Genomic DNA, 16,959 nt, shown 5'->3' on the forward strand with positions numbered 1-16,959 from the left:
TCGCTGGTTGGTTTGTTCCGTCTAACGAAAAGTAGGGAACGGATGAACCACAGGCAGAGAGACAGACAAGGAAAGAATGCGAACCCACTCGGTATCATACTACTATCATTCCCATCAGTGATTAATTTGTTCTAAGTACGTCCATAATGTGGCTTAATCCCTACAGGGTTTGCAATCTCGGTACAAGAAATTGAGAATTTTGGACCCCCCCCTAGCACGAAACAACGAAACTATTTCATCAGAAAACTTGATTTTTATTTTTCATTTTTTTGTTAATTTAGAAAAAATATTTTAATTAGGTAAAAAAAAGTGCCAAAATGAAATATATTTTTTTTCGTTTTGGAGTACCCCCTCTTTTTTTTAAAAAAAAAAATCGGCTTCCTGTAGATTTGTGCTCTCCGAGATTGTAAACCCTTGACCGACATGCTGCTTCATTTTGCAGCACAGCTCTTATACTTAAAACAAATACCTTTGCCATGATTGCAAGATCTTTTCATCGATATGTTATTGCCCTTTTCTTTCTCATCTCTGTCTCTACATCTGTTATTCCTCTTAAAAAGAGGAGAAGAGGCTTTTGTCTCTGCTGTTTCTCGGTTGTTAGCCGGAGAGAAGAAGGGGCACAGCAGTAGGCCAGAGTGGACGATTGGTTGGCAAGACAGCGATGGAACGGCAGAAACGAAGGTTGCCATGTTGCAATTAACAAACAAACAAAAGGCATCATCCGCAACGCAAATTGTGGATTTTTGTAGGGAGGAGGAGGAGGAGAACGTTTCAGGGTAGGCAAGACTTGCTCATCACCGGCAGGCCGGCGAGCTATAGCTTATCTTTTCCTATTGGATGGGTTCACCTGAACCACCTCGAGAACGTCTCGTTTCTCCAGTCACGATAGAGTTCGTGGTGGCTGGTCAATTCTTCGATTAGTGCGTTTTTTTAATTTTAATGGGGGTGTGATTAAGCTATTGACATGTTGCTGGAGACAGACAGTGTTAAGTAAGGCGAGAGAGATGTAGTAGTAGTATATGATCTGTGGCCGTGCTGTACCGGCAGCAGTAGCAGTAGTATCGGCGCGCGATAGTTTCGCATGCGCAGCTGGGATCGTGACACGGTCGGTTGTCGCGATGCCGTGACAGCCGCGTCGCTTCATTTGTTTTCTCGTCATCCACCGTACATCGGCAACGAATAGAAAACACATATACTATTGGTCACGACCGTTAAACTGGGTAAAGCTCGGTTGGCATGTTATAATTTCGAATCTGGATCATCTGTAGTGATTGCAACTGAGCGGTAGTAGCGGGTACCATTGAATGTAAATCGGACAGTCTAGATTGTACACTGTTCTAGCCATAGCGATGTACTTCCTCCGTTTCACAATGTAAGTCATTCTAGCATTTCACACGTTCATATATATGTCTACATTTGTTAATATCGATATGAATTTAGAAAATGCTAAAATGACTTACATTGTGAAATAGAGGGAGTAATAATAGCGAAATACTATAGCATGGGAGCACTGATCACAGGTTTACGGTAGCGTTGAATCTGAACCATTAACCATAAAACATACGGCTATAATTATATACCGTCGTTAACTTGCAGTTACACGTATAACTGCACCTAATCTGAATTCCATCCACTCCTGTATGCAAAAGGAGGTAAAGATCTCACACTCGAGCAACTTTGATCGTACTTTAGCTGATTAACAGCAGACAGGAACGAACGGGATCAGCTCAAACATCTTGGCTGAAAAACCAGGTTGGTCCTTACCTGACGAAGGAATCCTCTCTGTTCCAAAGCAACAGCGCTTAGCTTCCGTCTTCCGCTACGCGTGCGCACCAGCGGACACACACATTCTACTCCCGGTGGAGGCGGCCGCGGGAAGCTGGGCCACGCACGGGCGCCCGCGCGTGAAACGAGGCCGGATCACGGGATACTTGCCGCCCGCGACCGTTTAAGTTGGGCCGCGCCGCCGCCGTCTCGTCTCGTCCGGCCCAAACAGCCGAGCGGCCCACATGGCGACACACGGTGCGCTCGCAGGAGCATATGCGTGGGATTCGCGGCCCGGGCCGGTGAACCCGGTGAAAATTTCTAATTCCCCCAATATATTTTTTTTCTCTCTCCCATTTCCCATTTACTGCGGGGAATCGCGCACGCTGCCTGCCTGCCCACCTCCTCCTCCCCCCATCTCCCTCCCCTCACGTCGCAGGCCGAGCCAGGCCACGCCGCAAACCCTTCTTCCTCCGTCGCCACCGCCCACCGCCCACCGCCACCTCCACCTCCTCTCGCCGCCGCCGCCGCCGCCCGACTTCCCCGCTCGACGCCGTACGCTGCTGGGCCCCACCCACCGTCGACCCCCCCTCGGTGCGCGAGCGCTCCGGTCGGCCTGCGCCCGCCAACGGCGTCCGTGGACTGCTGCACCCGCCGCCGCCTCCCCCGCTGCTTACGCGGGCGCCTCGCCGCGGAGGGTGAATGAGTAAATCTCTCGCTTCTCCTCCTCTCCCTCTCTCTCTCTCTCTCTCTCTCTCTCTCTCGCAGGATCGGTTACGTTCCGCGCTGTTTTGGGGGGTTTGGGTCGCTGGGCGCACTAATACGTTTAGGGATCTTAGTTTCATCGACCAAACGCCCGAGGAAGCGGTGGTTGCTGTGGTGAGGGTCGTACGGGCGCTTGAATTCCCAGTGTATTTTTTTCCTCTGCCGCGAGAACCTGCCTGCACATTGAAACAAGCCGTTAGGGTTTTGATGAGTTGGGTAGAGTTAATGCTGCCGACCCGCCCTGCAACAATGCCCACGTATTCGCACCGATTTTACACGTTTAACCAACTCCTCATATTTCCGATGTGATTTTGCTTCATCTGTTTTTGTGAAAATTAGGGGACTGGGATTTCATGCCATATAGTTCAAACCCAAGCATTGTTTCCTCTGTTAAGTTCATATTGTGGTGCTATGGTTCTCATTGTTAAACTTTCCAGAGGAATGTGCCATATCTTTGTACTAGTCTAACTATTAGTGCATTATCATTTGATTGCATGTATTCCTGATTCCTGAATACCTTTACTGTAATATGTTTTTTTTATTACGTACTGTAAACAATTGCAGTGCTATTTGTTATTATGGTGTCTATCCACTTTACCTTCTACTGTCCGGTAGAGCAAGTTTTGTTCAGGGCAAACTCTTAATAGTTTATGGATCCTAAGAAATTAGGATGAGAAACAAAACCAAATAAATGTATCGATGCATATATAGTACAGTGGGCAATCCACATATTCATATTACCCATATTATCTTTAATGATAAGGGGAAATTCCTTATTTTCCATTGGAAAATCTCTTGGTCTCTTATATGCCATCAGCCAACCCTTGTTTCACTGACATGTGGAGTGATGGCATCAAGGGGATTCGGGAATTTTGCAGTGGAATGCAATATTTCTTTTAATTACTGCACCGTCTTTGACATTTTGTTTAAATTACAGGTCTGGTTTGATCTATTCCAGTTTGTTTTGTTTGTTGTCCCACACTTCTGTTGTACAATGTACATACTATAAACAACACCTTTTTTTTTTCTTCTAGGTGTTGAATAAGTCACTAGTGTTTATGGACTTCAAACCAGCAGGAGATTGTTCTTTCAGTGCTCACGCTAGTCCTGCCTTATTTCATAGTGGATTGGCAGATCATAACATACCAAAGAAATGCTGATGGACCCTCCTGTTATGCAAGTAGATTGCCAATTACAGAATGATTTGGAGAAAACAACACCTATTACCTACAATATGACACATGCCTTGTCACATGATGATCATGGGTGGCAAGGTTCTGATGCTCATCCTGCAAGTGAGACAGTTAGCTGCAAGCCTGTTGAAGTTAACAATTGTTCTCGAACAAGCATATATGAGAACCTGGATGGTTCTTCTGAAAAGTCTCATGCTAACTTGTCAGATTTACCTCAGAAGATGCATGCCGAGCCCCCAAAAGAGATGAATGGTTCTGATGCATACTTCAATGATGTTAGATTTCAATTGAGTCTAAGCACTGAAAATGATGCCCCTCAAAGCACGTCTGTTGACGTCAATCAACAGAGTGTTAGTAATCAGGATGCACCTCATTCTCGGGAAGAGACGCATCCACCTGCCAATATAGTGACTGTACTTAGGCCATGCCAGTCCAATGGAGATGCTCAGCCTTCTCAAGACAAGGACATTACTGAAGAACAAGTCAAAGGGAACAAGGAAGTTGGATCTGATATGGTAAGTAATAAAGCTGGAACTGATACATTAGAATGTCATGCAGTCCAGAAAGAATTGCAGTGCACACTTCAAGATCTGTCAGAAATAGCTTGCAGCATTGATCCAGTACGTAAAATATCTTCTCCACAGGAAGAGAATGAGACATCTGTCTCACCTAAGAACAACATGGATCAGCTTGTTCTTAACAACAGTTGTAATGGCAATACTCATTATAGAAGTGGTCATCCCAATACAGGAAATGTTGGTGCAGAAGATCAGACTGTTGCACTTTGGGTAAAGGTACGATTTGCTTATTTTTAACTATATGAATCTGGCTGAATATTTAACATATTGGATTGTTGAGACCTTTACATACGCCGTGGAGATAAATTTTTTGCTACATCTAGTCATAGATTTTCTTGTGAATTTAATAAGAACACAATGTGTGGGTGCCGTAAAGTTTCTAGATTTTTTAAAGAACTAGATTGGATTGCCTGGACCCTCAGGAGTAGCAATAGGCATAACATAGAATTTTTGCTACACTTTCAATTTGTGAAATCTATTTTTTTAAAAATTTTCAAGAGCCACTGTTATGTTATTAAGTTGTGTCTCAGTCATGGCCAATCAAGTAGTTTACCAGGAAGAATGACTTGAGGGCCACGAGCCCAAGTCTTGATTTGGTTGCTGCAAAAGATGTAGTGAAGCAAGGCAGCAACAATGACCCATCTGTGACCGTTATTACGAAGTTCAAGGGAGATGGCGGAGCTGTTAGGTTTCCTCCCCCATATATAGCCAGCCGCCAGCCGCTAGGCAGAGGATAAGCTCGAGAGGTGATGACTCAGGGTCCTCTCCTCTCATCCATTAATTTATTTTTTTCATTTCCTGTTCTCTTCCCTCTCTATTTTGCTCTCGTGCTCAGCAGCTAGTAGTAGTACAAGCAACAACTGTACCTCTCCCGTGCGTTTATTTTTCTATCTTTTCCTTATATGCTCCCTCTTTTTCCTGGGCTCCTCTGTTATCTCTGTTTTATTGCCATGCTCATAGATTAAGGGCATCAGCAGCAGCGAACCACAGTAGAACAACCCAAGTAGGAAGGAATGTGGCAGTAGTCTAAAAGACTGCTCTTCAACTTATTGGAACTAGTCAGCAAGTCGGTTGAAAGACCACCTGACTCGACCTGGCTTTACAACTTGACAACCTTGTTAAGAACATAATTAGTTCAAAGCTAAGTTATGGTGTCCAAACCCAAGCACCGTTTGTCCCAATATCATCAATTATATTAGGAGATGTTTAATAATTGGATTGGATGATTTGATTGATCCAAGGGTCATTGTTAACTTGGTGATGTTACATACTCCCTCCGTTTCAGGTTATAAGACGTTTTGACTTTGGTCAAATCAAACTGCTTTAAGTTTGACCAAGTTTATAGAAAAAAGTAGTAGCATTTTCAGCCCAAGACAAATTTATTATGAAAATATATTTAATTATTGATTTGATGACACTAATTTAGTATTATAAATATTACTATATTTGTCCATAAATTTAGTCAAACTTGAAACAATTTGACTTTGACCAAAGTCAAAACGTCTTATAACCTGAAACGGAGGGAGTAACATACACGCTAGGTTTGTACTCAACTTTGTATTAGAAAAGGATACAGTCCTAGTTTTAGTTGCCGTCAATATCAATTGTTTAATGTCTAAATATAACACCTGAGTGTCCAAGTCCTGTAATCTTCTGAAACTTAAAAAATTTTCTGGAAAATACACAAGCATTTGTTTTATACACGATTTTAGCTGAATTAGCAGACCTGGGTATAACTGTGCTAGTTTGAAGAGATAGGATATCACTCGAGGGTTGTTTAGTTGTAGTTATTGCTCCTAGAGAAAAAGGCTGTCCAATGCTTGAGATTCGATCTAGCTGTAATTTTCTTATTTCAAGGGTCGTTCCTACTAGGTAGTTTGTCTTCCAAGTCGAGGCATTTCTTGGTATTACATAATTTTCGTAGCTTGATCTCTCTCTGTCCCATAAACATATATGCATTTTATGTATGACTTGGACTAAGTTCTCTGATGTATTGTTGTCTTTGATTTTTATTACTGAAAGAAAAATACTTCAACTTTCCTCTATTTATTACTTCATTCCATTCATTTATATCACTGTTCTGAGGTCAACAACCAGTTTTCTGCAATTTAAATAACTGTATATGAGTTGCATATAAGCATAAAAACTTGAATATCATTTATTTCTAGAAAAAAGGGGATTTTCTGATCAGTGAGCTGTTCAGAAGATTGGCTATGGACCCTTATATCAGCCATTCACCAGTTCCTACCTTTTCTACTCCTTTGCGTGCTGATTTCTCACAACTGTTCAGTGATCCTTCTCTGAACTATCATTTTTCCCTTTTGTTTGAAAATAGTGGAGAGGAAAATGGCAAACTGGAATTCAATGCTTTAGAGTGGACTGTCCTTTATCTACTCTAAAGGCAAAACCAACACATGGCAGGAAGAGCTATATCATTGTTTTCTTCCCCCGTACAAGAACTTATTCTTGGGTAGACATGCTACTTGTCCGTCCAATTGAGGAATATCCTCTGCCACTGGTTAATGGAACTCATCGCAAATGGCGAAAGCTAGTGAAGGATCTGAGTATTCCTCGACGATTCATCATGCAGAAACTTGCTATTTCCATGCTAAATTTTAGTGACGAGCTTCATACAGAGGTCTGCTATTTCTTCTATGAATCATTGGTATTCCTGTAGCACCGATGACTTCGTCTTGACAGTCTTTCTGATGTTTAATAGGCTGTAGTTGAGAATGCTCGGATGGCCACAACTTGGAAGGAGTTTGCTCGGGAAGCATCTTGCTGTAGAGATTATACTGATCTTGGGAAGATGCTTGTCAAACTTCAAAATGTAAATCTAAGCACTCTATTCCTTAAAGATATATCATGGAACCTCCTTTCAATTTTCTTGTAGCAAGTTTTATATCTGTTTTGTTCTTCTTACGATGCTCTATTTCTTGGTCGCTCACTGTTTTATGAATGATATCCTTTCTGGCTGCTATTTATCCCTTTTATCACTGATGCACATTCTGGATAGAACAAAGTTAATTTGTGTACCTTTTTTTATTTTATCTATTTGTAGGACATATCATGAACTGTTACTACCATGATACTAGTGTACATAACTATGCCAGAAAATTGAGACGTACATTTTGACACAACGCCTAATAGGAATTATTTTGCAGCATTAATATGAAAAGCTAAATCATTGTTATAAGCAGTTGGTTGGGAGGTTGCTCAATCCCAAAGGATACACTGGATGATAATTATCCTGGCAAATTTCAATTTTGTTTATGGTTGACATGATATTGTGAAAAAAGGGAAATTGGTTTTATGGCTCGAGGTTGTATATCTTATTGATGAGAATGAGGTCAAATGTTATACAAATATTTCTGCGCAGTATTATGTTCATTAGATCATCCGCTTCATCAAATTTACGCCATCTAGCGATATTACAGAAATAAGATAAATGTATGATTCTGCAATAGCCTCTTCCAGTTGTTTCTTGGCAATAGTTTACCTTAGCTGTTTAATTTCAGATGATTCTTCCAGACTACACAAGTTGTCATTGGCTGCAAAATTCTTTTCACTTGTGGAGCCAAAAGTGCAATAATGCTCATGATGCCGAGACCGTTGAAATTCTTACCGAGGTAATATGGATTTCTGTTATTGTCTAGGTTTCACCATTTTTTTATAAGAACCTTGATTTAGTTTGTATGAGTTGTTTCTGCTGGTTAGCGGAGTGAGTAGTTAATATGTTTTTGGATGATCTGGTCCTTTTCTATCATGTATAGTTTTTAGTCGTGAGACTAAGTTCAAGCTAGCACATCTCAAATAAAGTGGCTGCCATGTCCATTCTCTTTTTCAGCATGAACTGAAATGTTGTGGTATTTTTTTTAATGTAAAAATAGATAATGTTGACTTAATTATTGAGTGTCACATTAATAATCTTTTGCAATCCTTGCATGGGCTGTATAAATGTTGACCACAGTAGGTCATAATATTTTCTCATGATTTGCACCGGCTAGCTCACTTTCTTGTCTCATCATACAGTCCGCTTGTGTGGCTTATGTTCACCTGAAATGTGTTAATTTATAGTTTTTGTGATCCTAGCTGAATTTGTGTTTCCATGGGATCATTTGTTTGGTTTGCTACAAAATGGGGTTATCCTTTTTTACCCTGTTCTTTATTTAGCGGACGGAATAGTATGCAGATGGCATGAAATAGATTCCTAATTTGGGTATGTGTCTTTCTTGTCTAAGATGAAAGTGTATTTTTGTGCACATCGAACTTGAAGATTTCAAACCACTGTCTTGAAATCATATGGATATTGGTCTGTTTGATTACTAAGCTAGTGACCCAGTTGTAGTCACTTGGGAAGTTGTTCCAAAGCATTGTCTCTTGGACATTGTGGCACTCTTTGTTAAAGCAAGTGGATCACCAGTGCCAAATAGGAGAGATAAGTTGTTCAGTTTATTGTAGAAATTTGACCTTGTTATGTAGTTTGACTTTCTTGAAGCTAACTATGTGTCTGTCTGCTACTGATGAAATAATATATGGAATAATGGAAATGATCTGCACTACACGTGCTTTACTATTTGATTATTCCCTTGTTACACTTGATGTGCTACTGTTTCTCACACTATTTAAAGCTTGGCCAACCTTGCTAAAGACCCTTTCCACACAGGAACTTAGGCAAGCTATTCTTTGGGACAAGGTTCATGAATTGTGGAATGCACCAATGCAGCCTGAATTAGTCCCCGAGTGGAAAACTTGGAAACAGGAAGTCATGAAACAGTTCTTTTCATCTCATCCAGTTGGCAATGCTGGCAACTTTGAACAACACAATTGTTATGATGATCCAGGTATGGATCAACAAGCTCGTATAAAACATTCCAAACTCGAAGTCCGCAGAGGAGAAGCTCATTTTTCACAAGAGGATGATGCTAACCTCAACACATTAAGTGAAGACCCAAACAAAAGTAACCTCCCCAGTATCTCCATCATTCATGAAGCTGTAGGACCATTAGAGTCAAGAGATCAGAATAAAACTGCTGCCTTCCCCAGTACTTCTGGTGTCCAGGACACTGGAGAACCAAATAGTGCTTTACACAATGTCAGACATGAATTGGATTCATTCAAGAGTTCTCGGCAGTGTTCTGCATATATAGAAGCAAAAGGAAGGCAATGTGGTAGGTGGGCAAACGATGGTGATATTTACTGTTGTGTGCATCAAAGTATGCATTTTGCTGACCATTCGTCTAGGGAAGATAAGTCACTTACTGTTGAAACTCCACTGTGTGGGGGGATGACTAATCTTGGTAGAAAGTGCAAGCATCGAGCCCAGCATGGTTTTATCTTTTGTAAAAAGCACCGCTTCCAAACAAATCCAGATGCAATGAGCTCAGATAGTTTGTTAAGTTCGTCTGAGGGCCGTAAGTGGGAAGAGTCACAGAAAAGCGTGGAGAAGATGTCTTCCTCAAATGCAACTTGTAGTGTAGGCTCAGAGCAGGCAAATAATTTCCAGGTTGCTGTGCACATGAAAGTGACACCAACCATGGCTGTTGAGACAACTAGTGATAAAGTTAACGTGTCAGAGAACGCTGATCTCTGCTACCCCATGTCAACTTCCATGGAAAACTCTAACTTAGATGCTTCTATTTGCATTGGAATTCGCTCTCATGACAATATTGCTGAATGCCAGGATTATGCCGTACGACACACACTTTACTGTGAGAGGCACATACCGAAGTTCCTTAAACGTGCCAGAAATGGAAAAAGTCGACTCATCTCTAAAGATGTCTTTATCAATCTTTTGAAGTGTTGCACGTCAAGGAAAGAAAAACTGTGCTTACATCAGGCATGTGAGTTTCTTTATTGGTTCTTGAGAAACAATCTTTCTCACCAACGCCCGGGTCTTGGTAGTGACCATATGCCCCAGATATTAGCTGAAGTGTCAAAAAATCCTGATGTTGGAGAATTTTTGTTAAAACTGATCTCTAGTGAGAGAGAAAAGCTTTCACATGTTTGGGGCTTTGGTACAGATAGCTCTAATCAAATGCATTCTGAGAACCAAGATGGATCAGTGATGGTGTTACGTGAAGATGGGACACATCCTTCACCTGGTCTGAAGTGCAAAATATGTTCTCAGGAGTTCTCTGATGATCAAGGACTTGGATTACACTGGACAGAGGTTCACAAAAAAGAAGTGCGGTGGCTTTTCAGAGGCTATTCTTGTGCTGTATGCATGGACTCATTTACCAACAGAAGAGTTCTCGAAAGGCACGTGCAGGAAAAACATGGCGCTCAGTATCTCCAATATTCGACACTCTTACGTTGTATATCGTGCAACAGCAACTTTTTGAACACAGATCTTTTATGGCAGCACATTGTTTCAGATCATTCTCGAGATTTCAGCCTTCTGGATCATGTCCCTCGACGACCTAGGGGTCAATCTATCAAAAGAACAGAAAGGGCAAGTGATGAGCTCCTTTATGATAACCATAACCTTGGTAAGGATGATGGTTTACAGAAGTTCACCTGCAGATTATGTGGGATGATGTTTGATCTTTTGCCAGATCTTGGCCACCACCATCAAGTTGCTCATACAAACTCAGGTACAGTCAGTGATATCCCTTCAGGACGTGAAAAGTATCAGTTTAACCGTGGTCGGCACTATTATTCAGCCTTCAAGAAAAGTTTAAGACCATCCGGCTCATTGAAGAAGAGGACTAGTTCTGGAGTTGAGAAACATTTTAAGGCTCAAAGCTTGGATCTATCTATGGATACATCACACATTGTGGAATCTGAGACCACCACCCTTGGTAGGTTACTGGATTTCCAATGCTCAGACGTGGCATTGACTTTATTTTCAAAGATTCAAAAGACAAGACCCCACCCAAGCAACCTTGATATTCTGTCTATTGCCCGTTCTGTTTGCTGTAAGACAAGCCTTCGTGCTGCATTGAAAGCTAAATATGGAATCTTGCCTGATAACATATTTGTGAAAGCTGCAAAGCTTTGTAGTGATGTTGGCATCCAAATTGATTGGCATCAAGAAGAATTCTTTTGCCCTAAAGGTTGCAAGTCCAGGTCTAGTTCTAATTCCTTGCTCCCTTTACAGCCTACCCAAGTTGATTTTGTGATGAGTCCTCCAATTGGTGATGAGATATGGGGCATGGATGAATACCACTATGTTCTTGATTCAGAGCACTTTGGTTGGAATCTTAAGAATGAGATGGTTATTGTTTGTGAAGATGTTAGCTTTGGCAGGGAGAAAGTTCCAGTTGTCTGTGCCATTGATGTAGATGCAAAAGAATTTCCATATATGAAACCTGGAGAAATTTTGCAAAGTGAAAATTCTCTGCCCTGGCAAGGTTTCCACTACGTCACAAAGCGTTTGATGGATTCATCTCTTGTTGATTCAGAGGTATTTTCTGGATTTTGCTTTTATGATGAACAGAAACTTGCATATTAATTGAACGAAAGGAACCAAGACTATTTTTCTTTGGTTTTTATATATTGCAACTTTTTTGTCTCCTGCAACTTAGTCTTCTAATAAGTTGCTTACCTGCAGAACACTATGGTTGGGTGTGCTTGTTCTCATGCCCATTGCAGTCCTGAGGAATGTGATCATGTGAGCCTCTTTGATAGTATCTATGAGAACCTAGTGGATCTCCATGGTGTACCTATGCGTGGTAGATTTGCATATGATGAAAATAGCAAAGTTATTTTGCAGGTAATAATTGTTACTGGCGTATATTTTTACCTACACATGTTTTTTTGACAAGTACTCTAGCATGTATGGCTTTAGGAACATTGGAAATATGAACAGAAATGTGCACTAGTACCACCATCAATTTCTGTTCAAGAATGTGGGTTTTGACCAACGCAAGGGAAGTCTTACATTTGTTTTCTCCAAAATGACCAAACTATCCTAATAAATAATCTCTTGTCCACTTTTCTCCACAAATGGGATGAGGATGGGAGATATTAAATAAGAGCAAAATGTGAAGCTGTGCTTTGGAAAAAAATGACATGTCCTCCGTATCGTGAACCAATAAAGTAGTCAAAAGTGGCCAGTATTTGTGAATGGAGTTGTGCTGGCTGTTCTTGGTTGTGATATCCAAAGCGATTTCGAATTTTGAAGCTTGGCTTTTAAGAATAATTTTAGGTAGATTTTTTAGTTGTCTTCTTAACAGTCATGAACATAGAGCTGGGCAATGAAAGAGATGAAATAACCCTTAAAAGTTAATCCTAAATCGAAATCTAAAATTTAAAATCACCTTTGGATTAATCCAAAGCACAAGCAAGCGCAGCCCCATTGATCTGATCATTGATACCTTGATATCTGTGACTAGCTGGTAATGCAACCTTTTTTTTCTTTATGATGCAAGCACACTACATTTTTCTCAAGAAGTTTGCCATCTTATTTTGAAATTTAGCTTAAACTGCGATTAAATAAATACCTATCATTGTGTGTTGCCATCTCCCTGAGCTCAATATCATGTCCACTTATATGTTCTTATTAAGGATGTCCTTATCCACTATGGTGTTCGTGTATAGCATACTCTAACCTGTTTTAATTACTAATGCAATCTCTGAGTCCCATAGCTGTATCAAAAGCCTTCTGTTGCTATTCACCCTTAAACTTACTTCTGGAGAGCTGCAGAAACAATAGTAGATTGGTTCTTTAACCATAATTTACAGGCTCCACATCCATGGTGACATTATCGCATACAACGGTTTCATCTAAAAAACAAACCTCTTTATTTTGTCGTGATTTGACCTTTACATCCATGGTGGCATTATCTCGTTCATCTTTTATGGTGACATAACTAATTCCAATAGCTATCTGCCAATGTCAAAAGGGATGTGCGTGGGATTTGGGCTCATTGATATTGAGTTGTTCTTCAGGTCTGCAGATAATGTCTGACTGAGTATTTGTACACCTTTTGCTTGAGCTCATTTCAAAGATATCCATCATCTAGGCATTCATTTCTCATCATTTTATTGTATAATTTGATGTCTATGTGTTGTTAAATTTGCAGGAAGGATATCCTATATATGAGTGCAATTCATCATGCACTTGTGATGCCTCCTGTCAGAATAAAGTACTGCAGAGAGGACTGCTGGTAAAGTTGGAAGTCTTCAGAACTGAGAATAAGGTGAAATATTCTCCACTTGTTTTTTTGGTTTCCTGAGCGTTGCACCTTACCTTTGACGTCAAGATAAAACCTGCTTACAAGTGATATTTTTGTTTTGTCAAATGCTGCAGGGTTGGGCTGTTAGAGCCGCAGAACCTATTCCACAGGGCACATTTGTATGTGAGTACATTGGAGAGGTTTTGAAGATGAAGGATGATGGGGCCATAAGACATGTAGAAAGGTTTGATGATTCTCTTGTTATTTCTTTTATTTAGGCTAGAAATCTATTGGAATTTCTCCGGTGCATTCCATGTAAGCTTCATTGAATTTTCTTGGTCATTATGATGCCCAGTCTTGCCTAAATGCCCAATCTCTGCCTAAACTATATTTTCATCTTGCACACATTCTGGTTTCACGCTGTTCTTGTTCTATAGTCTGAACATTTGGAGTATTATTATTATGCTCAGAAACTGATAAGAAAATTATTGGATCTCAGGGAGGCAAAAAGTGGTAGCAGCTACTTGTTTGAAATCACTTCTCAGATTGACAGGGAAAGAGTTCAGACTACAGGGACTACTGCATACGTGATTGATGCCACAAGATATGGCAACGTATCCCGTTTTATTAATCATAGGTAACTGGACTATTTTATGTCTGTCCCAAAATATATTAACTTAGAAGTTAATATATTTTGGGATGGAAGGAGTACTTGGGAACATCTTACTACGGGATAAATTTGTTCTGGAACCAATGCTTTTGCCCCTTCATTGCAGCTGTTCCCCAAATCTCAGTACGCGTTTAGTTTCGGTGGAGAGCAAAGACTGTCAGCTTGCGCACATTGGTTTGTTTGCAAACCAGGATGTAAGAATTTTTTGACCACCTCATCCTACATCGTTATACGTACCTTGCTAATTGTTGTTTCACTGTTGTCCAGATCTTGATGGGAGAAGAATTGGCCTATGACTATGGACAAAAATTGCTACCTGGTGATGGATGCCCCTGCCATTGTGGTGCTAAGAATTGCCGAGGACGTGTGTATTGAGTTTGCAGTGGGGCAGAAAATGGTAACGGAGCAGTCCAATCCTTAGCATATCTCCAGAAGTTCCTACAATGGCGTCACTTAGCAAGGGATAGCAATGTTTTTTTCTAGAGCAACAATGCAGTGCTAGGATCTAATTCCCCATGCATCATTAGGAATCATCATATAGGTCTCTCAACAGTTATTAGGCACACCATACGATTGATTTTAGTGTGGCACACTTATGCTTAACTGATCATTTGTTAGGAGCAACCTGAAATGAAAGCAGTTCAGGCTGCATTGTTCGTAGGCCAGAAGTGAAGTGTCGTTGTAACATACCTTCATTCAATTTTTACTGCTCATAAGCGCCATCGTCGAAGTTGAACCAAAATAGTTCTGTTTGTGTTGCAGTGCATGTTTAATGTGTTGTAGGAATTTGTTAATGCATTTTATTATGGAAACAAAAAAGATAGAAACAAAGGAAAGCTGACTTTACTACTGGAAGTCGAAGTAGTTGTCGAAAACATTACGACGAACCGATGGAAACAAAAAAGTCGGAAGTAGTCAGTTTGTTTTCTCGTTAAAATGTGATGGTATGAACTGGGCTGATAACGTGAATTTGATCAATCAGAAAGTGGTCGTAAACACCTTGTGGCATTTCTTTGTTCAACATGTTTTTAAACTAATTAAGTGCTTCGTTGACGGCCACAACCAAATTTTAAAGGCAAAATTGGTTCTATGGCATCGAAAGTTTTCGATTTTGATTCTATAGCATTAAAAGTTTATGGTTCACTTTAATAGCACTGAAAACTACATCCGTTACTATTTTTAGCATTCCGTCAGCAGTTCCGTCGGCTCACCCCATCCTACCTCTATCTTCTTCCTCCTGCGCTCTCCCTCCTATGGTTGACGCTCTCCCTCCTATGGTTGACCACTCTTCAAGGCATCAGGCGAGCTCGACCATGACAGTATAGCGCTGAGCGAGTTGGAGCCTTGGATGGTGGCAGCTGGTTCTGGCATGCTAGAGGCGGCGGCTCTTGGGTCGGTAGACAACGGATCCAGGGCAAGGAGGAGCGGGTCGGCACTCAGGCGAGCCCGCAACGAGCGCGAGGGTGGTGCTTCGGGGCGAATTTGAGGGCCGATGGATGAGCTTGATCGAGGGCAGCATGTCGGAGAGAGCTCAAGGGCGCCGACAATAATCTGGAGGGCTTTGCTTCCGTGCGGACCCGACAATGCCGGCGACGAGCTGGACAATGACACTTCGGGCGTTCATGGATTGGATGAGCTTGAGGATGACGCATCTAGGGGAGACCGAGGGCAGTGCACGCGGACGAACTCGGAAGCGGCACGGCCGCGGAGGAAATGGACCTGGTTGAGCACGCAAGATTTGAACAAGCTCTAGCATGGCCATGGCGGCGCGGTAGACGAGATCGATCGACGATGGCGCTGTCCGGGCAAAGCTAGAACGTGGATAGATCACACCTAGCAAGCGCGGATGAACACAGCGGTTTGCGGATGAGCTCGTGAGGGCTCACGTATTACATGACGAGCTCGTGGAGCCAGCATACTGTGTTCGCACCATGGCTGACCGGCCTGAGCTCCTGTATGACTGCTGTTTCGAGATGAGAAGGAAGTGGAAGAGGGCCACCATTGGTGTTTGATCTAATTTTTTGTTGAAAAATAATAATAAGAAAAGAAAACTAACTGGAGTTTGGATGGAATGCTAAACAGAAATAACGGAGGTAACTTCAGTGCTATCAAAATGAGCCTTGAACTTTTGATGCTATAAAACCAAAATCGACAACTTCCGATGCTCTAGAACTAATTTTGTCAATTTTAAATTTTAAAGTTAATTTTAAAATTTATGATAATCTATTTGTGTTAAATGAAACATGATATTCAAATTGATAAGACTCTTTTTTAGTTATCCTGAGGGGGTGTTTAGGTGTCACATCGGATATTATATAGTGTGTCGCATGGGGTGTTCGGGCACTAATAAAAAACTAATAACAAAATCTGTCCGTAAACCACGAGACGAATTTATTAAGCCTAATTAGGCCCCGTTCGTTAGTCCTGAAAAGTTTGGATTAAATTTTGGATTAAAGTGGCACGCTTTTCAAACTAATAAACGGTGCGTTTTGTGCGAAAACTTTCTACATGAAAGTTATTCTAAAATATCAGATTAATCCATTTTTCAATTTCGTAATAACTAAAACTCAATTAATCACACGTTATTAACACCTCGTTTTGCGTGAAACAGGAGATTCAAACACCACCTTAATCTGTCATTAGCAAATCTGTAGCACCACATTGTCAAATCATGGAGCAATTAGGCTTAAAAGATTCGTCTTGTAAATTAATCGCAATCTGTGCAATTAGTTATTTTTTAGCTTATATTTAATACTTCTTATAGGTGTTCAAACATTCGATATGACAGGATGTAAAGTTTTGGGATGGAATCTAAACATGGCCTAAAATATATCCAATAATAAATTCAGAATTACATTGATGTCTAA

The 16,959-nt window shown here is 40.9% G+C and overlaps 1 protein-coding gene across 3 annotated transcripts; it reads left to right on the plus strand.

Annotated features, from left to right (window-relative positions):
• Positions 1-2,160: 2,160 nt before the first annotated feature.
• On the plus strand, positions 2,161-14,834 carry LOC4330479 (histone-lysine N-methyltransferase SUVR5). 3 transcript variants are annotated; one of them, XR_010739735.1, is made up of 13 exons: positions 2,161-2,470; positions 3,564-4,516; positions 6,636-6,938; positions 7,020-7,130; positions 7,819-7,929; positions 8,967-11,708; positions 11,856-12,017; positions 13,150-13,195; positions 13,330-13,446; positions 13,557-13,666; positions 13,922-14,059; positions 14,199-14,286; positions 14,360-14,834. XR_010739735.1 is itself a non-coding variant. In XM_015770350.3 (13 exons), exons 2-13 carry the CDS (start codon positions 3,683-3,685, stop codon positions 14,465-14,467), a joined length of 4,695 nt encoding a protein of 1,564 aa, XP_015625836.1. In that variant the 5' UTR covers positions 2,161-2,470; positions 3,564-3,682; the 3' UTR covers positions 14,468-14,834. The 3 variants fall into 3 exon arrangements, 2 of the variants coding, with proteins under 2 accessions (XP_015625836.1, XP_015625835.1); XM_015770350.3 differs by lacking the exon at positions 13,150-13,195 and having other exon boundaries at positions 3,564-4,237; positions 4,367-4,516; XM_015770349.3 differs by lacking the exon at positions 13,150-13,195.
• The last annotated feature ends 2,125 nt before the right edge of the window (positions 14,835-16,959 follow it).

The sequence above is a fragment of the Oryza sativa genome, chromosome 2, assembly GCF_034140825.1.
Source record: "Oryza sativa Japonica Group chromosome 2, ASM3414082v1".
Taxonomy (NCBI): Eukaryota; Viridiplantae; Streptophyta; class Magnoliopsida; order Poales; family Poaceae; genus Oryza; species Oryza sativa.

What these genes read in the sequence shown, in the direction of transcription:
- LOC4330479 (XM_015770349.3), top strand. Translation starts at nt 3,683, where the DNA reads ATGCTGATGGACCCTCCTGTTATGCAAGTAGATTGCCAATTACAGAAT. An exon ending in TCTTCAGAACTGAGAATAAG is followed by an intron (nt 13,447 to 13,556) that starts GTGAAATATTCT and finishes CAAATGCTGCAG; the next exon opens with GGTTGGGCTGTTAGAGCCGC. An exon ending in TCCCGTTTTATTAATCATAG is followed by an intron (nt 14,060 to 14,198) that starts GTAACTGGACTA and finishes CCTTCATTGCAG; the next exon opens with CTGTTCCCCAAATCTCAGTA.